A 25,356-nucleotide genomic window follows, 5' to 3' on the forward strand; every position below is an offset into this window, starting at 1 on the left:
AGCTCAATGACTTCATAAAGCACTTTCGGTCATACTTTGCTAAACATCTTGAGCTAATACAGTTGAAAAATGTATTCCTTTCTTGTTGATCAGAATAGATTTTCTCTTGAGAAGTGTTTGATGGTAGCAAAGAGATATTAAACCTATCTATAAGTCTTGGAGGCACTGTAATCCATCCTCAACCACTCCAGGTAAAATGCTCGTGGTACCTAAACTTACTTGAATGTCTGAGAGCTATGTTTCAGTCAATAAACGAACTGTTGTCTAGACATACATAGGTAATGCCATTTTCTTTCACAATGTGCGTGCCTCAAATTTCAAGTGCCTTTTTTAAGTAAAATCTCTTGCAAAATGAAAATGTGTGAATTTTCTCCATCCCATCCATTGAGTCATTCCAAAATAAATTTTTATTGAAATGTTTCTTAATACTTGGACTCTGGATCTTGTACAGTAGCTGCATATCACAACTGCTTTTAAAGCTACCTGTACTGTCATTTAAGTCATAATTGTCCTTGGTTGATTGCTTGACATTTTTCTGATACTGATTTGGCTAAACCATAATTTGTGCTCCCATATTATGAGGGTTTCTTATATGAAACAGTCATGAATGATTGTATTTGACATTTTATTAGAAACGTGAAAATATGTCTGCAGGTATCCCTTCATTCACCAGTATTTTGTTGGTGGTTATTTGTTAAAATGATTGTGCTGGTTGGTATTTGTTTTGCTTAATACTCCCCTCAGTGCTGTGTGACCTCCTAACACAAGACACTTTCAAAGACATGAAGAGCCGTTTTGCACCTTGTTAGATACACTGTAACTGTAAGCTATTTTTAACTGCTTCCATGCTTCACATACTTCAGAGAAGAGTCATCGGGTATGTACTTTCTCTCAATGCCAGCATATGAAAAGATTGCTGCTTTTCATATGCTTTTCAGGACAGGGGTCCAGTTGCAAAAAAGGTTAAAAAAATCACTGTTTCTTTCTGCAAAGCAGATACAGCTCATTCAAGTGTCCTTTTGAGCACTCATATTTCTTTTTCTTGAGAAGTTTAAAGGGCATATGAAAGCATTTGTTGTTGAAGGAATATCATGGGCGGTCAGCCTCAGGTTAGCTGTGCTTGCATGAGCAGATCGACCACATGGAGTTCATTTCAAACTGTTTTAAGACACTACTGCAGCCACTGTGAAACACACAGTGAGTCCGGTTGATATTGCAGTTTAGTTTCAATTTGAGAAGTGTAAATCCATCTTTATCCTGACACAGGGCTAAGTGTATGCCTTGGATATGGTTTTTTTTTTTATAGTATTGATGAGAAATCTCAGTTATGAATTTTTTTTTTTTACAATGGAACTTTTCCCCTGAAATTTTTAATTCCCTCCTAATAGAAGAAGCTTCATTTTTTTGTTCTTGTCAAGTAAGAATTCTTTTCAGAAAACATTCTGTGGAAATTTAGCTGAATAATTTGAGCTATTGTACTTGGTTTGCATTGCAGTCATGGTTAACATTAAATATTAATGTAGCTTGTTGTACCTTTTGAATTTGAACCATTTGAAGATGCAAACTTCTCTAGATTACTTGTAGACTGTCTTTTGAGGGGCGCTCAGAGACCATCCTGAAGATTATATTTGCCAACAAGGATAATGGGAAGTCTGTTTAAACTGGATGCAGACTAAACTTTCTGTACCTTTTTTCATTGTGAAATTTTATTAGCTGTGTATGTAGGACAGCTTTCAGAATGTATTTTTTTAAAAGTAATATTTTGCCTCTAAATAGAAAATATACATACTTCATCTGGAAGAGATAATCTTTAATTTCAAAATTAGTTCATAATACACATACTACAGTGTATTTACGTATCTTATACTTCTGTATTGTGTTTATGTAATTTAAATCTAATTTACTGAGAAGTTTAGTCTAGCTTTAGGTGATCTTGGAAAATGCTCTCCAGTATAAATGTGTCACACATGCTTTGCATGAATTTAAGCTGTATGGCTGTCATCATTCATCTGGAGTGCTTGTCCATCTGTTATCTTTCAAACAGAGTGGTTTTTTATGTATAAAGAATAACAATGTTAAGCTTTGATTTATATTTGTAACTGGTTTTGAATAAAAAGATTCCTCACTGGAAAACCTAAACTTGTTAAAGGGAGCTTGTGGAAGGACCAAACGAACAGACATCCAGTGAGATTTTTCTTCAGTGCTATCAGTTGCTTAATGTTCTTTCCAACAACTGTTTTTTCATGCTTGATTTTTGGAGGGAAAAAAGCCTAAATCTAACATGTCTCTAAAGGAAACTCCTTCTAAGGGTTCTGATGAAAGCTGAACTGATCTATGAGATTTTGGTAGATGATAAAGGAAGGAGTACAGTGATGTCTGAATTAGCACCTGAATGCATAAACGTCTGAATTAAGCAGATAACTGGCATTTTATAGAATGCTAATAAATTGGAGTTTGGCTTCTAAGTTGGTTCAGAATCACTTATGCTTGAAAGTGAAAGCTCAGCATCTTCACAGAACTATGTGCAGACATAGTAGGTTTTTAAAACCTTCATTCTTCTTATCATATTTAGCCTCAACTTTCTAACAGTTGTAATTGTCCACAGAAAACATTTCAAGATAAATGCATTATCAGGTTTTGAAATTTTCTTATTTTTGTAAATACTAAGACCTGGGGGGCAAAATAAGGGCTATATTGTGGATTAAGTGAAATATCTCAAGGCTGTGCTTTTCTGATAACTGAACCTGAAGTGACCTTTCTCAGACACAATTACAGAGCTGTATGTTTTTCCTTTAATTTCATCAGGGGTTTAATTAGTATACAAATAAAACTTCCCTTATCTTCCTTTCTACCTAATTGGCTTGTCTTTGCTTATATATGAAGAATGTGAAAATGGGCTGTAATTAGGGTGACCGTGTTAACCTTTTTTCCTCAAATGTACTGTTGCCTAAAGGCCTCAAGGCCTAAAACCAGTGCTTTGGATTATTGCTTTGCAATCACTATGGCTCTCCCATAGGTTTTCTCATGAGCAGAAGGGCTTTGGGTGCTGCAGGTTCCCACTGCTTAACGGGATCTTCATTCTTCTCCCCACTAAATGTTTATTGATTATCTCACTGCTCCACACTCAGCCTCCAACAACTTAATATCAGGTGACAGTCAGGAGAGTTCTCCAAGTAATTAGAGTGGAGCATTGAGGGAACAATTAGGAGCAGAGTTATTAAACTTGATTTATCCTATTCTCTCCTGAACACTTTCTTGGATATCAGAACATCACACTTTCACAATCTACCCTGGCTGAGAAATTAGTGGCTAACCTGCTGCTTATCATTGTTGCCTTGCTGCCTTGAGGCACACCCTCTTGGTTTCAGTCACTCAGCTGGAAATATTAGAGTCCATAAAGTTTATCAAGGGTTTTAATTAGATCAATCTGAAGAAGGGGAAAAAAGAGGCTTACCAGCTATTATTTTATAATACTCCACACTGTATTTGAGCGTTTCCAAGGCTTGACTTTAACCCACAGTAGCAAGAAGCTTCAAGTAGTTGCTGAAACCGCTTTTGGAGTGCTAAAATCAGTTTCCATTTTGCTTAGATATTGAAGTATTGCTGATAGTCCTAATCCTTTGGAGATTTCTGTAAATAATGGTGTTCTTTTTGAATATAATAAAGCTGCTGTTCAGTGAGATACTTAATTTAACCATTTCTATATTGCTTCATCACCAGTTAGTGTGGATTGCTGGTCATGCCCCTTAACAGAGTTAGGCTTCATGCTTTCATCCCTGCTATTGCCTCGTTAATAGGCCCGTGCTTGCAATGGGTAACCTAGATTAGTTAGCAGCTCTCAGAAGATTTTGACACCTAGTGGATCTCTTCACCATTAGTGGTCAGTGATGAAAGCTTTACATGGGAGCAGACAGCTCTTCAACCCCTGTAGAAGCATAACTAGCTTGAAATAAATATGCATAATGTTCCTATTATATTGTCTCTCTCCACTCTTAGACCACTAGGATCTTGGAGCCAAAATCTGTTCCAGCAGCCTCTACATCAAAAATTTCTTGCATCAAAATATTAGCAGGATTATTTATTCTAAATCATCAAAGCTCAGGCTTGTCATCTTAAAAACAGGTTTTTCAATCAGGTGGGAAAGTAGGTTGAACAAAGTGTTGGCACCAGAGACCTTCACTGTTCAATAATTTCTGTTTGTCAAAAGCTCGGAATGTGGGCAGAGGGTAGACTTGACTTGGTTTTCACAACTTTATCCTCAATGCTAACTTAAGCAAGCAAACAGTTAACACAAAACGCAATAAATGGAACAATATAATGTTCTTTATTTTTAAATTAAAAATGGCTCCCATTTTCCATGCTAATCAACATCTTGTTCCTCGGAAAAAACTTTTCTGAAAATCTGATAATTCACTAATTCAGCTGTTCAGACAGGGCTTTAGTAGCTGCCAGTGGCATTAGGGTAGAATTTCTGAAAGCAACACTACCAGTTTTGGGTATCTTTGTGGAGTGGATGAATGATATCTGTGTATTTATCTTTTTTTAGGTGAAAAATATCAAGTGTTCATTGAAAACAATTACCTAAGAGTCTGAATAGAGTAATTCAACCTGGGGTCATTAGAGCAAGAAAAATATTAGCATTTCTGGGGTTAGAGTTTCTTAGATAAACTTCTGATTGCCTTTTTTTTTTTTTTTCATTACAGCTCTGATTAATTTCAGCCTAGATTTTGTAAATTGCTGAACAGACAGTTTAGGTAGCAGTGCTGTACCTTCAAAATACAACGTTGAAATAACTGGATGCTTTTTTGACTTTAGAAATGTGTGAAGAAAACTTACACCAATCAGCAGATTTCAGTTTATTTTGCAGTCTCATGCTGTACTTCATTACTGTGTAGAAATTTTCTCTAGCATGTTGTTTTTTGAAGTACCTTTGACTCTTAGATAGGTCTCTAATTTTTTCAGATTAGTTGAGTTCTCAGCGTCCTCCAAATTTTTACCGGCCTTTTGTATATACTGTTCATGATACATATCCACATCATAGTACATCATCTTCATGTTCCACAGTCCAGGGCAAGTACTCCTGAGTACAAATTATGCAGAGCATTCTCAGAACTTGAGCAGAAAACATCCATAAATTTTGAAAACAAGGTGCAAGAGCTCAATCTTGCAATTATGCAGCCTTCTCTATTCTTCTACGTCTGTTTAGAATATGTCAGGAAATACACCTTTTGTAAAAGAACGTTTATAACCACCTATTATAATTTCTCTCTAAAAAGGCAATTAACAGCTTTAAGTAAAATGAAACATTTAGCAAATTATGAAATCAAATTATTAATACTCCAGTCTGTAAATATATTGATTTATCCCAGCAGAAAGGAGTAGTAACTAGACAGGTTCTTTATTAATTAGTCCTGTGTGCTATTTTTCATTTATTGGATTAATTCTCAGCAGGAATTGTGCCAAATTTTACTTGATGCACTAACAGAGAATATTAGATACTTTTTTTAATCCTGAAATTTCTGAATAGTGTAGAATATTTAAAAAAATGCTTCTTTGTTTATTCCCTTTTTTTGTGAATTCTTTTCTTTAATGTTTATTTTAAGTATCGAGAATATTTTGTGCTCTTTAATGGTGTACTCTTGATTATTGTGTTTAGATCTGATATTTGTAAATATAGTACCTGTAGCACAGTATATGTCCCTGCTTGATCAAAAAATCACTTTATTTTATGAACATATTTGTACATAGGCCATGTACTACAAACTGGGGAGTTGCTGGGTCAGTAATGTTTTACCTAGAGAATTCAGAAGACTTTAGTATGCAATGGTCCAAATCTACTTCACAGTCAGTCTGTTTTCCACTTTGTTTAATAGCCTATGGCATAAGCTGAAGTTAATTATTTGGGCTGACAAGTAACTCTGTTTTCTGTCTGCTTGCAGAGCCTCTCGGAGGCAACAATGGAGCTGAGAAGAAGAGATCGATTTCTGCGTCAGCAAAATAGACTTCTTACCCAGCTGGAGCAGGACAAGCGTTGGCTGAGCAAGAGCATCCGTGATGCAGAGAGTGCCCTCTGCACGGCAGCGAAGTGAGCGCTGGGACCTTGGGGAGATCACTTAAAACAGACAAATGATCAATTCTTACTTTCATGCACAGGGTTTTAGCCTTGGCTAATGTATTGCTAGAAAACAAAAGTACATCTATCTGTCTTTGAAATTCAGGAATAGTCTTTGAAAAAGAAAACTGTTAGTTCAAGGTACTAGATTTAGTTCAAGGTACTAGATATTTTGTTTTCTGTAGTTATCCCATAATAGTGCTCCAGATTCTTGGTCCTGAAATACCAAAAGCATTTTGTTTGCTGATTATCTTACTGACTTGACAACATGCCTTTGGCAGATCCTTAATATTCTGTTTATTTAAGAAACGATTGTTTGTTCTCTCTATTTTCATGTCATTTTTTAAATGGATACAATTTATTTATAATAAATACAGAAACATCAGCTAGATGACAGGTCTTAGCTGCCAAAGGGGGTGAAACCTGTTTTGGACCTAGTCTTATCTGTAGAATAGGATATTTGTGCTGAATTCAGAGAGTTTTGGATTTAGACATAAACCCCATACTTTTTTATACCATAACTTGAAGAGTGGAAGGAAATGTTCAGGGACCAATCTTGAAAAGATTGATAGTCAAAAGGTGTTCTTTGACTTGAATGAGATTGTTACTAACCTCTTACAGTTATATAGTCAGATAAAATTATAAATCCTTTCAGACTTCGTTGCCTATTACTTTTATTGTAGTATGCACTTTGAATATTGTTGGTCCATGGCTAAGATTTAAAAAAAAATCCAATTTAAAATTAAAATTTCTCATTATACCTGAGGTTCATTTGACCTCTGAAGAATAATAGCTTAGAAGCTTTAAGGGTTTTATGCAGCAGCGAAATAATGTAATTAATCTAGTTATAAGTGAAATGTTTAGCAACCTAATTAAAATGACAAATATTATTTGATATGAGTGTATCAAAGCAGATGTGACCTGAAGAAGGATTTGTTCTGAAAAGCTTACCCCTTTTCACCCTGCCCCAGTCTATTTTATGCTCTCTAGTAAGGATCATTCCCTGTGGTCATTCTTGTGTTCAGAAAGGGTTATTTTAATGTGAAGTGGTTTTAAAGTTGACTTTGTTTCTGTATAAAGTGGTTGAATATTGATTAAGAAAGCTCCAGTACCATTTATTGTTTTACAACTCTTAATAACAATTTTTTTTTTCCCATTGGAACATAAGCAAAGTAGCTGAAAAAGAGTTTGCTTTTATTCGGAAAATATTATTTTAATACCTATTCCATAACCTGAGTGATTGTGAGCAGTTGAAAGGGTGTCTTTCAACTTCTTTCCTAAAGTTTTGCAGAGCTTTAAGGACAGCAAGATGGCTAGCTCATTCTGAGAATGGCTATCTTGATTTTCTTGAAGTGGTGACCAGCAGTTCTTTCCACTTTCTTCCAGAGTAGGAAGCAGTATTAATAAATGTGTCTGATAACAGTGACCATGACAGAAATTTAGTAGCCTTTTGGTAATTTGTCTGTGTTGTAGTTTAACCCCCGCCAGAAGCCAAGTACCCAGCCAATCTAGTCCAAAGAAAAGCAGGATCCTAAGAAGAGAAAAGTCTATGTGACAAGCTTTATTAGGAGTGTAAAAGCCAATCCTACTTTTCTGGCCACCTTTCTGTATTTGCTGTTAAGATATGAATCAAGAAATGAGAAAGCAGCAGTCATTCCATGGAGAAAAATGCCATGGGTTTGGGTGGAAGAAAGGAGTCTGGGGGAAGACCTGATCCCTCTCTGCAGCTACCTGAACGGAGGTTGGAGTGAGGTGGGAGTCAGTCTCTTCTCCCAAGTAGCAAGTGATAGGACAAGAGTAAACAACCTCAGGTTGTGCCAAGAAGTTTAGATTGGATATTAGGAAAAATTTCTTCCCTGAAAGGGTTCTCAACTGGAACAGGCTGCCATGGGAAGTGGTGGAGTCCCCATCCCTGGAGGTATTTAAAAGACGTGTAGATGTGGCCCCAGGGGACATGGTTTAGTGGTGGACTTGGTAGTTCAGGGTTAATGGTTGGACTCAATGACCTTTAGATTTTTTTCCAACCTAAATGATTCTGATTCTATGACTTCTGGTTTGGATGCTTTAAAAGCTCAAACAAAATATTCACATAGCTGGCAAAATAAAAGGCAGTCCTGGAATGTTAAGGTATATCAGCTTTTCTGGCATGGATCCCTTTTGAATTCCTATGGTGTTTGGTGGTCATGCTGTCCTTTCTCCGTAGTCATATGGTATTATGCAACTTCAATTCTACTTCTGTCAATTGTCATTTGAGACCAAGGTTTTTTATGGCAAAATAACTGATGAAAACTGTCTTTCTTGCCTATTCTACAAAAAGGTGTAAGAGTATTGTTTCATTCTCCAAACTTCCCTTTTGTAAGGATAGGATCCTTGACTGAACTTCTTTTAGAAATATATGAGAATGTATTCTCTTCCTGCTAAAGCCTGGCCTCCTTTCAACATGCCCCTTATATCTAAAACTGCATATTTCTTCTCCACGAGCATGATAGTTGTTTGTTAATATGCCTATAATTACAGCTGGTTTAATTGGTAATCCAGAACATTCACCATGCCAAATAGTGGCGGATTAACTATTTTTTAGGATTTACATTGGAGATGTAAAAAGGAGAGAGAAAAACAAACAGTTTGAGTTATCAACAATTACTTGAAAAGCTGTGATAGTTAAAAAATAGCAGAAAATGAATTTCTAAGTTAGTAGAGCTTCAGTTCTATAAGAAACTTTTTTTTTTTCCTTGTAATAGAGACAAAGAATTGATCATTAGTCATATGAAAGCTGTGGAAGCCACTCTTCATAAGGTAAGAATCTGGTTTGTGTTTCCGAACGTATCAAAGTTTTACAACGGCTTATTCTCAGGGAAGGAGGAGAGTAGAAATTGTTGTAAAGCAACTTCCTTTCCTTAGAGTTTGTTTCTACCTTCAACTTCTTTTATCTTAAAAAAATATTCAGATTTAGTGAAATAAAATGCATTTTTGTACTACAAAACCATATTGTTTTTAATATAAAACTTATTACAAAATCCGCTATCCTAACCTTAATCACTAGGAGCACAATTTCTGATTACCAAGTGAAGACTATTGGATATCCAAGGCAATTGCTGTGGAGTTAAGTCTCTACTGTGTAAGGCAGCAGTCATTTGCTGCAGTCTCATACATGGTGGCTGTAAAGCCTTTGTGCCTGCTGGTTTAATCTTTGATGTATGATTAAAAAAATAAGGAAGATACAGTAAGCGGTAACCTGTAGTCAAAAACTTTAATGATAATTTTTAAAAGCAGTTTTAAATTGAGTAATAATCTTAAGTGACTTGCACTATTTTGCCCTGGTTCGGTATTTTTGAAAGTCCAACAAAGCTGTATATATTAATTATTTGGGAGATATGACTGTTTTTAACTGTAGCTGTAAAGGTTAGGTTTTTTATAACTGTTTTTAGTCTAGAGCAACACGGAGCAGAATAAGTATTTTTATTACCTTGGAGTGTTAATTTCCCTTATAACATCTTGAATTCTCAGCAATATGGCAATCTATTCCTTATTTTAGTTTCTGTGTTCACCAGAAGTGTTGCTAATTTAATTTTCAGATACCTTTTTTGAGTTTCTCTTTGCATTAATGTTCATGGAAAATGACAGAGCCTAAAACTGTGTTTTAACTGCAGCAAACTGTGCTGGTAGAGACTGTCTTGCTTTGTGCCCCCTCCTTTTTTGTAGTGGCTTCTTTTAAGCCTAAAATGTATGCCATGCAAAAAGTGCTGTGTTTTTGCAGTAACAAATGCAGTTCTTGGCATTGAGAATTTATTGTTCTGGATTGCAAAGTTACATTTTTATTTTGAAAGCTGTGCTGTTATATGCATAAGGACTGAAGTGTTTTGGGGAAAGGTTATAGATAAGGTCACATGCTTAGTAGTGATTATCCTGATGCAGTAAATTGATCAAGAAACAGCCATCTTTTTGTGAAAATTTTAGTTACCACATCTGCTTCTTAGTTTTTGATGTACACAGTTGTTAAGACCAAATAGCATATTATTGAGCAGCAGAATAATTTATCCTTTCTGGTTTGTCAACCTAGAGAATGAGGAAAACATAAGAATTAGACATGACAGGACGCTCCTTTCAGCAGGAACTAAAAAAATTGATTGTAAATAATTCATAATTTGACATACCATTTCTCCTAGAAGAACAAAGGGAAAAAATATTGATCTTTGTTTGGGAAATATCTGAAATGTAAATCCTACATCATAATGGTAGCTAATTACCTAGCGTTAATGAACATGGCTTATGTGTAAACTATCAAGTTTACACTGTTGTTCTTAAAGGGTTTCTCATACAGTGAAAAATCAGAGCATAATGAAGTGGATGAAATACTAGTAAAGGAAGCCCAAACTTCTCTTTTCTCTACTAGAAATTCTGGAAACTGCTTTTATGTTCAAAAAAGAAATGAAAAGAAAATGGATAAAGTTCAGAATCATTTGGAGTTGAATATGTATTACTATTAGCTGCAGTTATATGTACGAGAGTTTGAAATTGAAGATTGTAGTATTTCTACATTGATATATTCATGAACAAATATCCAGAAAATTCCACTGCATCACTTGCAGAATCTGTATTATTAATGTATAATGCTAAATTTTTGCCTATAGACCTCAAAGGGATTTTATAGACATCCTTAGTAATCTTAGTTGGACTGAGGATAAGACAGTATTCTCTGATCCATTAAAGTGGCCTCATTCTTTTCTAACTCTATTCCTATAAGAATTCCAGAAGGCAGCAATACAGGTACTAGATAAATCTGCCTTTGGGCATACAAAGCAAGAAGAATCAGAGCAGAAGGAAACAATCTCTGTGCATGCTTCTAATGCAGCTCTAGACAAGGGATCATTTACACCACTTTCTGCCCCCTGCTGTGCCTGGATGGAAATTCTAGTATCATACATTTGACTAAGTCAAAAAGTGCTTGGCCATGCTTGTGCACAGAATGATTCTTTCAAGACCATTTGAGAGCCACCTTTTATAACCATCACGAATATTTATGGAGCATAAATGTTGAAGAATTTGAGCACTGCATACACTAAGAGAGAAAATATTTTTAGCATCTAGTTCCATATTCTTCATAAATTACAAGATATTCTTTGAAAGGTTATTTTTTGTCTATCCTGGATCTCGTCACATTAGCTATATTTATCCTACTCCTGGAGCTGAATTATTTGCACAAAAGCTCCTGATATCATTAAAATGAGAGATCTTTCTTTGTCTTATACCATCTAAATAGTGTGGATAAATATCTAAATGCAAAATGAATGTTTTAACAAATTAAAAAACCTCAACAGAATATCACCAAGGGCAAACAAAGACCTCAAGAGGATATTGGTTTGGCTCAGTTTTATTTTCAAAATATTGAAGATGACCAAAAGGTAATAGAAAAATGATAATAGACATAAAATAATTTTTAATGAAAGAGTTCCGAGAGGAACATAAAGAGTTCAAACATAAAGAGTTTTCTTAAAAAGTCTTCTAATAGAAAGAAAAAACATTTAAGTGAATGTCTTTTTTTAGAATCCATCTGCAGTCCTTTTTTAATGTATGAAAAATAAATTATTTCTTGAAACACTTTCCTCTCACAAAGTTGAGGTTATTATTTTTGTTATAAATACACCCTTCTTATACTTGCTGATAAACTATCTCTTTATTAATTTCTTCTTACTTCTTAATATCATGTTTGTATAAACAGATTAAGAGACATTAGATCTGTTCACTTTCTATAACTAGATTCTTTAACGTGCATAGTTAATGATGTACTAGTTATGGTAATACCATCAGCAGAAGAAATCATTTTACACTATCTCTACTAAAATCTTCAACTTTCCCTTTATATTGCTTCTTCGTTTGAGTGCTTGTGGTGGGTTAGCCTTGGGCACCAGCCAGAGGCCCACTCAGATGCTCTCTCACTCCCCCTCAACAGGACGGGGGGAAGAGATTGCATGAGAAAGCTCATATGTTGAGATCTAGATTGAATGCTAGTTACTGTCACAGGTAAAATAGTCGACTTAGGGAAATTATTTTATTTATTAAAATAGGTTTGGAGAGTTTGAAACAACAGTTAAAAAATAAGCATTATCCTACCTTTTAAGCTTAACTTTGCTCATGACTCCTTTGCTCGTGCTCTGAGATAGAGGGCCTTGCAGTCAGTCCATAGTAACTACTCTCCTGTTGCTTCTTCCTCCTCATACTGTTTCCTTGAACCAGTGTGGGCTGCAGACCTCCAAGAATACCTGCTCCAGTATGAGCTCTGCATGACTTTCAGTTCCTTCAGGAACTATCCACTTGCTCTGTTGTGGGATCCTTCGTGGACTATGGTGTGGACCTCTCCAGGGGCTACAGGGAAATACCTGATCCAGTGGCTCAAGCATTTCCTCCCCACTTCTTCTCTGACTTTGATGTTCAATCTTTTTCTTCCCTCCTGCTCTCCCTGTGTGGTGTGCTTTTTCCAGTCTGAAATTCATTTTCACAACGGGGCCACCAGCAGGGCTGTGGGGCTCAGCTGTGTCCTGCAGTGGTCTGTTGGTGGTGGCTAGAACTGGCTTTGTCCCATCTTACAGAGGCTGCCCTCCAGCCCCTGTTGCCAGCACCAGGGCCCCTGCACCTGGTACAGTGCTGTAACTGCCTCCTCTTCAGCCTGCCTATATCCCTGTACTCTACACTCAGCCTCTGCTACACACCATTATGGGAAGTTATCCCAGCGAGTCAGCCTTTACAGAGGCAGAAAATTGTTTCTGTTTCTCCTTGTGCTCTTAACTGTTAAAATCTTGACAGGCTTTATAGTCTGTCAGAGTTTTCAGCCTGTCGTGGCTGCTTAAGATTTGGCCATTTTAGCAGGTAAAATACCATGTCCTCACCATTTTTCCTAATACCAGTTAGCAACCTATGCATTCTGACATTTTAGAACAGGTCAGGGATCAAAGCATCTATCCAGTTTGCTCCTTTCCTTTTGGCACTTGGTCAGAAAAATTACTCTTCATTCACTTCTGTAGTGCACTTCATTTCTGCTGATTGAAAGGTTCCTATGCCAGCTGGCAGAACAGCTTCCATGCAGACCTGTCAGCAGTCATGCCTTGAAATCCTTCCGCTGTTGTGTTTCATTGCCTCGCTGCCACTCCTGTTGTCTTGTCTGAAATGTCCCTAAACTGTCTATATATGATTTCTGAGCCCCACAGTTCTATCAGTTGAAAAAAATAGGAATACCATATCATCTATCCTTGTAAAAAATACAAAGACATCTTTCTTTATCTGATTTAATGATGTATTTTTTTTTAATACAGCACGAAGAGACAGTGGAGACAGGGTGAGGCCATTGAATACTTGAGAATTAGTAAGGTTGTAACATTAGATTGTTGTTACTGATGGGGTCCATAGCAATCAAGTGCATTTCCTTAGAATGGCTGTTTTACAGCCTGCGAGGAATTAATTTACAAAAGGTTTAAGTCCATATACAGGTGACTACATCAGTAAAAACAGTATAAGTGCTAATAGTTGTTGGTTTCAGCAAGAAGATCACAAGTTGACCAGGCCCTGGAAGAGCAGAACAGTTATAAGTCTTAAGTTAGCTACCTCAGTTGGACTCCAGTAGACATGACCTGATATACGTAGGTATAGTGATCAGCCACATTTCTCTCAGTTAACTGGGATCTATAGTCCATCATATTATTTATTTATTATTATTATTTATTGTTATTATTTAGTTATCTCAATAGTAATTTAAAAGCTCTTGTTTTAGAGATCTCAACTTAAAATTTTTCCTAGCCTAATCAAATACCCAGAGCCTATTTTTCTATGTGTTTAGACAAACTAACATTAAGAGTGAAGCCTGCTTGTGTTTTCAAGGTCTATCCATCACTGTGGCCCTGGGTTGTTCTAAACTGGCCCTATCAGAAGCGTATTGATGCAAAAAATCACAAAGAAAACTGAATTAGACTGTTTAAATTCTAAATAATTCCTGTAAGAAGTTTATAGTAGGAAACAAGCTATTATTTCTCTGTGCTAAGAAAAAAATGCAGTAAAAATATTACTTTTTCTCCTCCTCCATCTCAAATTAGCACCTCTTAATTTCAGGGTTTGATGAATGACTTTTTTTCCTCCCCTAGTAATCTGACTTTCTCGATCTGTGTTCCTAAAGATCAGTTGTGCAGGACATACAGGTGTTAGCACAGCTGGCTTGCTGATGACAACTCTGTCCATATAGCTGTCTTGTGTGTCATCACTCATATTGTTCAGTGTCATTCTGACCTAGCCAAGCTAAAAATGGTACTCCAGCTCAAGAGGGATTTAGAAACCTTGACAAAGTAAAGATAAGACATTGCCGAATGTCATATCCGTGTGCTTAACTGTTTTCAGTTTAGACATATCTAAATAACTAATTTCCGGGTGCATATTTCTTCTTTATCTTTTGTTGGTTTTTTGGTTTGGTTTTTTGTTTGTTTGTTTGTTTTTGGTTGGTTGGTTTGTGTTGAGTTGGGCTTTTTTTTTTTTGTTTTGTTTTGGTTTGGTTTGGTTTTTTTTTTTGTTTTTTAAAGGCTGAATACTTTGGTGTAGTTTGCCTTCAGTAAGGAAAAATCCTTGTTAGGAGAACTGTGGAACTACTGAATACATTAAATGTTGTTTTCTTCAGACACAGTTTCATTTTCAGTCCAAGGTCACTGAAATCCATTCATAGGGAATGTATTATAGTGCACATCTTGGCAACCACAGCGAAGCCTAGGTGCAGTGGTCATCATTTGCAAAAAAAACCCCACTGGGTCAAATTAACATCTTATTCAACAAAATGTGTAGTGTATGTGTGTAGTAATGTGAGAAAGCTTGAATTATCTTATGAGTAAGTCTGGGATGGTACTCTGCTTTGAAAATTAATTTCCATAATCTTGACTAATCTGGAAGAGGGAAAAAAGAAAAAAAAAGCCAAGCACACCCAAAACATCAGTTTTATGATGTTCGAGATAATCATAATGAGATATGAGATACCTCATATCTCATATGCGATATCTCATATGATATATGTCTCCTTATGCAAATGGTGTTATGAAGGAATTAATGCTCTTTTAGAAACCACCTGTGAAGTGGCTTGTTTTGTAATTAAATGCAGATTTATATGACAGTAATCAGAAAGGATAGTCTCTAAATCTGTATGCTAATACAGAAATTTTCAGTAGTTTTTCAATTTAGTGAAATATTTTATATACCTAATTACATTACTGTATGGCTACCTACAGCAAAGTATGTTGAAAAACTTTAAACTTCCACTATCAACAGAAGTCAGACCCTTGGGCTTGAGGATATATTCCTTCTTTTGATGAAAGACGGTACAATAATCTGCCGACCTTTAATGAGTACTCAAACCTAATTGTGATGGCCATATAACAAGTGTCCATTCAACTCTACCATGTAACTCTTTTTCCCTTTCCCTCCTATTAGACACTATTTTGTCTAAGCAAAATATGTTGTGATTTGGTGTAGTTTGGTTTTTATCCTTCTTGAGGAAAATAAAAGAAGTTTGAGGGGTGTTTTTTCAGTTCATTTGACTAGTTTAGTTCCCAACATCATTGTTCACCTCATTTGCTCTCTAATTGTGGCAATAGTTTTCCAGTTTTCAGGTGTTTGATTTAAAATGCCTTCAGTTTAACCTGTGCAAACTTGTCTCGGGCAGTCTTTCTGCTTCTAGAGTGATCCTTGATTGCTGAAACATCCTGATGGAAAATATGTTGTCCAGGATTATATAGGCCTTCATTCAGCAATATACATATACACTTTCTGAAGTGATTTCCTTGTTTTTGGAGCAGACTCAGACTGGTGTCTATGAGCAACTGATAATAATGGGTTGACTCTTTGATCTAGCAGGGTGCCATGGTTTGTACTTCTTTGGATATTGCATGTGCCAAATCCCTTATCAAATCTTTTGGGGTCTGTATTCCCTTAATGGGCTAACACTTCAAGTGTGATCACTATTTTCCAGAGAGCCCATAGTATTGGGATGTAACATTAAGAAAATAACCTGTATTGGCAATTTAGTTGAAGAACTACTGTTATCAGCACTATTCAGTACTATTGTTGGTGCAACTTCCTTCCTGTATATTCACTTATATTTTCTAGTATAGAGTAAGAAAATATCAATAATTCATAACTAAACATGAAAAAAATAAGAAGTGTTCATGAAGGTTTAATTCTGTCCACCAATGTGTATAAATTTTTTTTCTTTAGTTCCATGATAATTTGTACCACTAAAACAAAGACTTACCCATTCCATTTAGTTACTATATAATTTTTTCTGTTAAAATACTTCTCATTGAAGAAGGCAAAGGACCATGTTCAGTAGACGTGTGTGTCCTTAACTTGTGTAATATGGCCTCCATTGTACATGCTGCGCTGGAGGTATGGACATCATGTGGCTAAATCAGTCACATACTTACAAGGCTGTGGTTAAGACTAAGATGTGGTTTGCATTCAAACTGCTTTCTTCTGTTCTAAAAAGTTCTAGAACCATTTTTGTCCATTATATGTCATATGCAGAACACATAGCAGTATGGTAGAAACCATTTTGTTTTCACTCTTCTAGAATGATTTGTGTATTTGTAGCTTCTGTTATATCAGTAATATGGTCATCTCAAATCAAATAGATTAAATCAGGGTTTGCCATTCACTTATCACCATATCACTGCATTATTGTAGTTCTGCTGCTGCTTAAATTGCAGATGATATGCTATTAAAAAAGTATCAGGAAATGAAAGTATAATAAGCCCAAAGTTTTTTACTCTCTAGTAGTATTTTTTTAAACTAGAATTGGTGAACTTTGAACTTATAAAATATTCCCCTATATAGATTACATAGTGAAATTTATATCCATAAATTATCTTATTTTCATAATAAAAAAACCACTGAATTAGGCACAAAATAGAAACCAAAATCTCAGGTTTGTTGTACCAGTCAGACAGTATCTGGGCACAGACATTAGGAAGGCCTAGGCACATTCTAATATCATTTGCAACTTGCTAGCATTTAGTACCATATCTCTATTGGCATAACTGGACATACCAGCTTGAACTGTGCGGAGGAAAAACACAGTGAGCCCAGAAGTGGTCTGTGGACAAAGCTATTGTTATCTTGAATCAGCAGAAAATTTTGAAGTCAATTTTTGGACGTGCAGAATTAGCCCATCAAATTCTACACCTTGGTTCAGTCAATAACATAACTTCAGTTTATTATTCAGTTTCAGCTTTGATCTGAATTAATGAATACTTTATTGATTTTAATTTGAGTGGCTATAGTCTTGTCTTCTTTGTTGCTGTCTTAATTAATTAAAAAGTTAAACACCATCATAAGTCACTATGCCCCTTTGTTTTAAAATGTTATGAGTATTGTAGTAGAGTTGTGTGGATCTATTTGTGATTTTGCCTGGTTTTGGATAGTATTTCTGTATGGCTAAACTGAAAAATCTAAGGATCATACTCAGCTGTGCACTGTCACAGCACTTAACTATGCTCAGTATAAAATCACTCTAGCAACTTTTCACCATTGCAGCTAAAATTATGTTTACCAAAATCAGAAATAACCAGAATCTTCACTAACATTGGATAAATATACATTTATATAATTTTTCTCTATATTAATTTTAGAGTATAGAGAAGTGGAACTGGTTTTAGACATTTTTAATCATTGCAGTAAGCCTGATTAGCTGATTACGTTTTTTAGATTTTAGCATTATATCTCTAGCCTAAGGAGACGCCTCAGACAAAATAGCCTTGCTTTAGAGTTCATATATATATAAAAAAGAAAGTCGTTAAATACAAAAAAAGCTCTGAAAGTTGCATCTTAAAGCTAAACTACATAGGATGGTTTTCCTGGCTGTCAAGCTTCCAAAAAAAACCCCCTCTTTTTTAAAAAAATAAAATTACCAGTTTGACCTTTGCATCATAGTTCTCTAATGTAAGTCTGTCTGTGAGTATTGTGCTTGCTCCATTAGAAAATGAGGAAATAAACTCAGTTTCCCAACTCTTGTCATTATATTTCTGGATCTCAAAAAGCCAATTGACAGAAGTTATTAAATTAGTTTTTAATTAAGATTTTGTACAAGTATAGTCTATGCAGCATGATTCTGTGTAGGCATGGCCATTGTAGTTTTCCAGTCTTTTAACAGGTAGCCAACTTGAAGACTATTTTCATTTCTAGTGAAACAATGTAATGATATTTGTACAGTATACACCCAGTGTTTTGTTCTTTTTTCTGAATCCTTGTGAGTATTTTTCAAAGGAAAAGTCTGCCTTAATTTGTTATTTCTCAGTATGCATATTGATAATGAGATTTACTCTTTACAATCTAAGTATTTGCAAACAGAAAATGTTGTGTTTGGGTTTTTTTGGTTGTGATCTTCCTGTCAAATATCATAATCTTTAAGAAGCTAATATGTACTTTTCTGAAACAGTGGTATTAATGGTATATGTTTATCAAAATGCAGCCATTTTAAAAAATGGGTTTTATTTTTTATTGTTCAGTGAATGTCAGGCCCCAATACCGAAATGGAGAGTTTGAAACTAATAGGGTTAAAAGGACTTCTACTGTCTGTACTGTGTATGTATTATACCTACATTGCTTATACATTGTTTTTTTCCCTCTAGTATTAGCAATCTGCTTTTGTACTTTGACACAGGGATTTCCCTTGTGAATTTTGTCACAGAAAAAAGAGAATCATCAATATCGCGGTTAAACTTGACTTTCAAAGCTAATAGTATCTCATTTGGGGGCTGAAATTTAATAAATTTTCTTTGATTCTGTTTGAGTTTTTAAACATCAAACAATGAATTGGCCAGGGTGCAGTAAAATATTTAGATCTATTGACTATGGTTCAGAAGGGTAGAAGGCAAAACACTGGTGGTTTGATGTTGATAAATTCTTAGTACCTTAATCCACATTAATGTTTTCTTTTATCTGTGTGCATACTGGCAGCAAAGACACTGAAAAGTTGGTATATATAAGCTATAAAAATGTAAATCGTGTGTGTGTGTGTGTGTGTGTGTGTGTGTATTTAAAGCAATGCATTTTGTTATATTCAGCAAGGTTAACATCTGACCAGAATTACACATGCTGACAGAACACTCTAGAGAGTATATTTGTTCCATAGGACTGTATATCCTGAACCTAGTGCACTATGTGTGCAAAAAATGTGTAGAGGACCTTTCCTGTTATAAAAATTGCATCATAGTGCATATGTTTGGCAGCCACAGGTATTGACAGGAATTCTTTAGGTCAACTTGGGAAATGTAGGGCTCCCTATTCCCACAGAACAGAGGAATGAATAACATAAAATCTTTTCTTCTTTGTGTCAGTAGATTTGCACAGCTTCTTTCAATCAGAGCAGATTTCAAAGGCTCTGCTATTATTTGAAAGATGTTCACTCATAATCAACATTTTAGAAAAATCTAATTTTGTAAGTAGTTACAGAAAAGTAATCTGGGATTTAAAATTAATAGACCTAGGTTTTAATTCATGTTCGATGTGTTCTTGTGGGCAAGAGAGCCTTTAAGAAAAACTGAAATATATTTAAATAGTATTTAGTAAATGGTTTATCTATTGAGTTATGGGTATTTAGTATATATTCAGTTTATGTTTTATTATCAGACTGTATATTGTTTAGTTAAAGACTATGTTTGCAACACTTGCTATTGCTACTCAACACATGCAGTCTACGCCTAATGAATGGATTTCATCTATTCATTTGTACTAATATATATTTGTATGTGTGACTATCCATCTGTATTACAATCTAATGTGACTACTGGGGTCTCCTGGAGGTGGACATGGTAATTTTTGTATTAAATAGAATGAAAAATGGATGTGTGGCATCATATGGTGTACGAACATAGCTGATGCGCCTGTGGAAGTTACGTGTTAAATACATATAATTTCACGTCCACGCTGACAGACTCTGGACACGTTGCGAAACGCGGGGAAGTGTTGGATTTCGGGCAGAGTCCGATGTTTGTCGGTGCCCGAGGACAAAGCGGCGGCGGTGCTGCCGCGCGCGGCCGGCAGGTGGCAGTGCGACACCAAGGGCGCGGGGGCTGCGCGGGGCCGCCCGCGCTCCGCGAGTCCGACCGCCCTCCGAAGGACTGGACATCAATCTGTCTGGGCTTTGTGCAAATCGTAGCATTTCCCACTTCAAATTGGCACGGTCAGAAACTGTACAAAAGTCGATTAATACCACTTAGTGCGTTATTTCTTACAGTGAGTCTGCAATAAGAGATCTAGTAGCGTTTTTTCCTTTTTTTTTTTTTTTTTTTTTTTTTAACCCTTGTTAATTGGAAAGCTACAGGTTAGTTCACTTTGCTTTGTTTGTGGATTATTCATTTTATTTTGGATTTTAACTGAATTGCTACTAAATGAACCTTATTCTGGAGAATTGATACAATCTCCCTATAGTGCACAGAACTCACATGCCAGCTTCTTGCTGGTGTGATCGCATGAACTTTTTAATTTCATAGCTCATGTTTGTTTCAGTTAGAAGTACAACTACTATTGTTTTCTTATGAGGTTTTTACAGGGGACAGATCTGTGAAATGTATATGCCAGCCGGACTAGTGAGCCTTTAGTGTCTCTTATTCTCGTTTCAGACCAGGGGAAGATGCTTTTTCTTCTTAACATTCTCTCCCAGCACTCGGAATTAGAGATTTATTTGCAACGAAAAATCAATTAGTCCTAAATTTATTCATGGATTTCAGGTCCAGCGATCAATGCAAGTCCACTCAGTGGGCTCAAGGGGACCCAGTTCATCCCAGTTAATGTGTCTGAAGGGGAATTACCATTGATGCTGTTTTTTTCCCTTTAGGTCAGAGATCAGGCCTTGCTGCCATGTGCTGCGGCAGCCACGAATGACTTCACCCTGGAGCTACCCAAACTGCACTTAGAGACCTTTTCAGAGGAAGGGCTGAAGGGCAGGCCAGAGGCTGCAGCATTTCAGGTTAGAGTCTAAGATAATCCTGATTCTTGTTTTCATTTTTGGCAACTGAAATAGAACAAGAAGCTAGACTTCTCTGAATGTGTGGGGAACAAAAATCTTCAAAACTATTGCAGTGAACAGTTGAAAGAGGAATAATTTCCATTTATACTGTTGTATATGGTATTTCAGAGATGATGTGAACTTTTAATTCTGCAGTAATAGTGTTAAATAACTGTCAGGAATATGACCATGGAAAAATTCAAATGTTATATTTGAAATGTAATATCACTCTGTGCCCCCCCCCCTCCCTTTAATTTAAGCAAGACAAATTAAAAAAAGCCCATGATTCTTATGCTGCTACGTGTATCAGCAATCTGATTGTATCAGATTTTTTTGTATTATAATTTTAGAATTAACAGTGATTTTTAGCGGTTCTAATTTAAAAGAAACTGCTACTTAGAATACCTTAATATGGAAACTATTTGGTTCATGTAGATTTATAGGTTTATGTTTCAAAATATTAATTTTGTTAGTGGAAACAGTGGGGGGAAAAAGAGAAATCAGTTGAAAATGGACATATTTTCAGCTCTGAAAATTGATGCTGTGCAATGCCTCCTTATTGTTTTTAAGTTTGTTATATCTTCTTCTATACAAACTATACCTTAGTCTTTATAGCTGTACAGAATACATTGTTTTTAAGGGCAGAATATTTTGTTTTTCTAGTGAGAGAACAAAAGGCAGAGTGAGTTCCTAGTTCTTTCATTGTGCTCTTCTGTCTGAATCAGAGGAAAGGTAGTCAAGAGAAATGCAAGGACATTAGACAATGCAAGTATTGCATTGCGTAGTAACCCTTTTTTCTGTAGTAACCCTTTTGAATTTATTATAGGTGTTGTATTCTAGATATAGTATGTAATGACAGGAATAACGTTACAAAATTAAACATTCAAGAAAGACAGATTCTAACTTGGAAATTTCTCATTGTTGCCCTCTTGCATACGTGCGTTTTAATATGACAAAGATTTAAATTATGTATTTCTTTAATAAAGCAATAATATGTAACACCTTCAGATTCCCATGAACTTTAGTTGGCACAGCTGTATGTCTCTAACAAAGGGTATGTTGCAAATGCTTCCCCAGCATAGTGATGATCACTTTTAAAACTGTGCTAAAAGTTCCACAGGTGGCGTCTTTTCAAAGAAGCTGTCATGGAAATCACCAGCTTTTAGATGCTACTTTTCTATTCAGTAATAGCTGTTCAGTGATAGCTGTTGCTTTTTTTTTTTGTCCCATCCCAACTTCTATTCTTTTTTGACCTTACAATGATGACAGAAGCATTTGCAAGACAGCCTATTTATCCTTTCTTTTTAAGAAGATGAAGAGAAACAGAAATATAAAAAGTTACGCTTCACATTTGTACAGAGTGCTTGTGGTATAGATAACACATAGCAATGTATGTGCTGGATAGCTCGTTGGTGGTGCAGTGTTGTAAACCTACTTTTTGTTTGCCTGACAGCTTCAGTTACACTTGGTTACTCTGTGCCTACGCAAACAATACCGAAGGTTCAGTCCATATCACTGTGAAGTTCCTTTTCTCCTTCCCTTTCTCCTTTTCTCTTTTCCTTCTTTTCCTTCCTCTTCTGTCCCTCCTCCTGTCTCTGTCCCTCTCCTGCTCCTCCTCCCCCTCTTTCTTTCCTATCTCTGATTACACAGTGCCTGTTTGATAAGTTTCTAAAGTACATTATAGAGATTTTATTATGAAATTTGCCTTTTATAGCTGGGAATCAGATAATTGATTTTAATTTCACTGTATGTAAAACTATATTATGGACAATCGTCTAATCCTGAATGAGGTGAATGGTTAGTACATTTATATGTTAGAACAGTTAGAACATTTGTATGTTCATACGCATCCTCATAGGTTATCTTTCTTCCAAATTTTTCAGAAAGCAAGTGGCTCTCAAGGTCGTTTTGAATGAAATCCAGTATCCTTAATTTACTTCATGGGCTCAACAGCATTAGAGATCTATATTCCTTGTCATTGGGAATATGGGAAGTCTTAGAATTTTTAAATTGTTGTTGTCTTTGTGTAAATGTTTCTTGTGAAAAATATACTTTCTTTATAATAGACAAGTGCAAAGAAGGTTGACATGATGAACCTAAGTTGCCTGACTGTGAACTAAGCTATCAGAGATTTGGGGTTTTTTTGTGGCATGCTTAATTAAATATCTTGTTTTTTAGCAAATGCATCCAACATTCCAAATACCATGAAGACTTACAGGGCTGATCACACAAACACACAAATTTCATTCCCAAATGAAATAACCATGTAGAAGGTGTGCATCTTTTAAATAGTTTAGTTTACACTCTGACCTTTAGGTAATGAAATTAAATGGTTCATGCACAAAGTTCTATGTATCTTCTCCAAAGCTTACACCTTTCGTAATGGCTCTTGAATCGCAAAATTATGCAGTAGGTTGAAATATTAAGTTATTCAACAAGAATATCCTTGCAGTGAGTATCTTCTAAAACCCTATACAAGTAGTGAAAGTGTGACTTAATTTGTAGGCATTTTTAAAATTCTTGAGCACTTCAAGAGAATTACTATAATAGTTTGAAAATGTCACTTCAAATGGATAAGTAAAGAAAAAGTGGAATATCTCGAAGAGTAAAATATCATTGCTATAGCTTTGAAGCATCTCACCCTGTATGTAATTGCTGTGAAAAATGTTATGTCACAAAGTAATACTGTTTGTTGCTCATTTAAGTTTGAAAGTGGAAAATTATAGTATTGTTTTCAAGCAACTGAAACACAGGAACACAGGATTGTTCTGGCCATGCCTGAATGTTCCTACAAAAAGAGACAAAAAGTGGAACCATATATGAAGTCTTCAGTGAATACAGGATATAGGGTTAAAAAAGCAACTAAAATGACATGGCATTGCTAATTGTAGTAGTCTTGCTTGGCAGATGACTATTTAAATTAACAAATAAAGGTTATCAGCTCTTTCTAAAATAGAAAATTCAATTGTGTTACATCTTTAGGAAGAGAATAAGGTTACTTACTAATATTAACTCTCCCTTCTGAAAGAGTTTATTGGCTCACAGAAAAAGTGGTTCAGAAGATTAATTCTGAATTGTCTCAAATACTTTTACATCAAATATGTAATTGACACTTATGCCAAGAGTTTTTACCTGAAAACAATGAATAAAGCCCCCAAATAAATCATACAAGATTTAAACATTCATGTATAAATAATTAAGCATCAGTATATTCTCACTGTGGGTTTCTTCTGTTTGGAGATATAGACACAGAAGGGTAAGAACTGCTGTGAAAGAAACTTCTTGAAGCAAATTTAGATACCTCAGACACATATGTTAATGTTATGTTTTAAAGCAATTATAGTTGAATTATGCTAAAACTGCTTCTAAATATTTATGAGCATGATACAACATATCTGAAGACATGACTCCAAGTTACTAGTTGAACACACAAAGGAAACCGGAAAGGGACTTGGAGGTGCAGGCTCATGCTAAACGTGAGCCAGCAGTGTGCCCAGGTGGCCAAGAAGGCCGGTGGCATCCTGGCTTATATCAGCAATAGTGTGGCCAGCAGGACTAGGGAAGGGGATTGTCCCCCTGTAGTCGGCAGCGGTGAAGCAATGCCTCAAATTCTGTGTTCAGTTTTGGGCCCCTGATGACAAGAAAGACATTGAGGTGCTAGAGTGTGTCCAGAGAAGGGCAGCGGAGCTGGTGAAGCGTCTGGAGAACGAGTCCTATGAGAAGCAGCTGAGGAAGCTGAGGGGTGTTTAGTGAAGAAAAGGTGGCTCATGGGACACCTTATTACTCTCTACAAATACCTGAAAGGAGGTTGCAGCAAGACAGAGCTTGGTCTTTTCTCCCAGGCAACTAGCAACAGCACAAGAGGACTAAGCTTCAAGCTACGCCAGAGGAGTTTCAGGTTGGACATCAGAGAGGGTGGTTAAGCACTGGAATGGACAATCTAGGGAGGTGGTGGAGTCACCATACCTGAAAGTGTTCAAGAAACAGTGTCCTCTGTTTTTATCACTCTCTGCCACATGCTGTTGTGCTCTGCTGCCTGTCCCCATGTCCTTCCTGCAGATTCTCCATGACACATGTGCTCTCGTGGCTGAGTACTTGCTTGTTGCTGTGCTCACATTGAGGCACATGCTCTTGCTCTCCCTCTCCCTGCATGTCTGCTCTCTCTGCCCTACACATGTTTGTGCTTTCCTTCTGTCAATCTCTGCCTGCTGCTCTGCCT

At 36.0% G+C, this 25,356-nt stretch overlaps 1 protein-coding gene across 1 annotated transcript in view; it reads left to right on the forward strand.

The window, feature by feature from the left end:
• Positions 1-25,356, forward strand: part of CCDC171 (coiled-coil domain containing 171) — a 146,006-nt gene that overhangs the window by 87,142 nt on the left and 33,508 nt on the right. Inside the window, exons 22-24 of the mRNA XM_064641049.1 lie at positions 5,940-6,085; positions 8,854-8,908; positions 20,967-21,098. Coding sequence (XP_064497119.1) covers positions 5,940-6,085; positions 8,854-8,908; positions 20,967-21,098 — 333 coding nt within the window. The remainder of the gene's footprint in view (positions 1-5,939; positions 6,086-8,853; positions 8,909-20,966; positions 21,099-25,356) is intronic.

Source organism: Pseudopipra pipra, chromosome Z (genome assembly GCF_036250125.1).
Source record: "Pseudopipra pipra isolate bDixPip1 chromosome Z, bDixPip1.hap1, whole genome shotgun sequence".
In the NCBI taxonomy this organism is placed as follows: domain Eukaryota; kingdom Metazoa; phylum Chordata; class Aves; order Passeriformes; family Pipridae; genus Pseudopipra; species Pseudopipra pipra.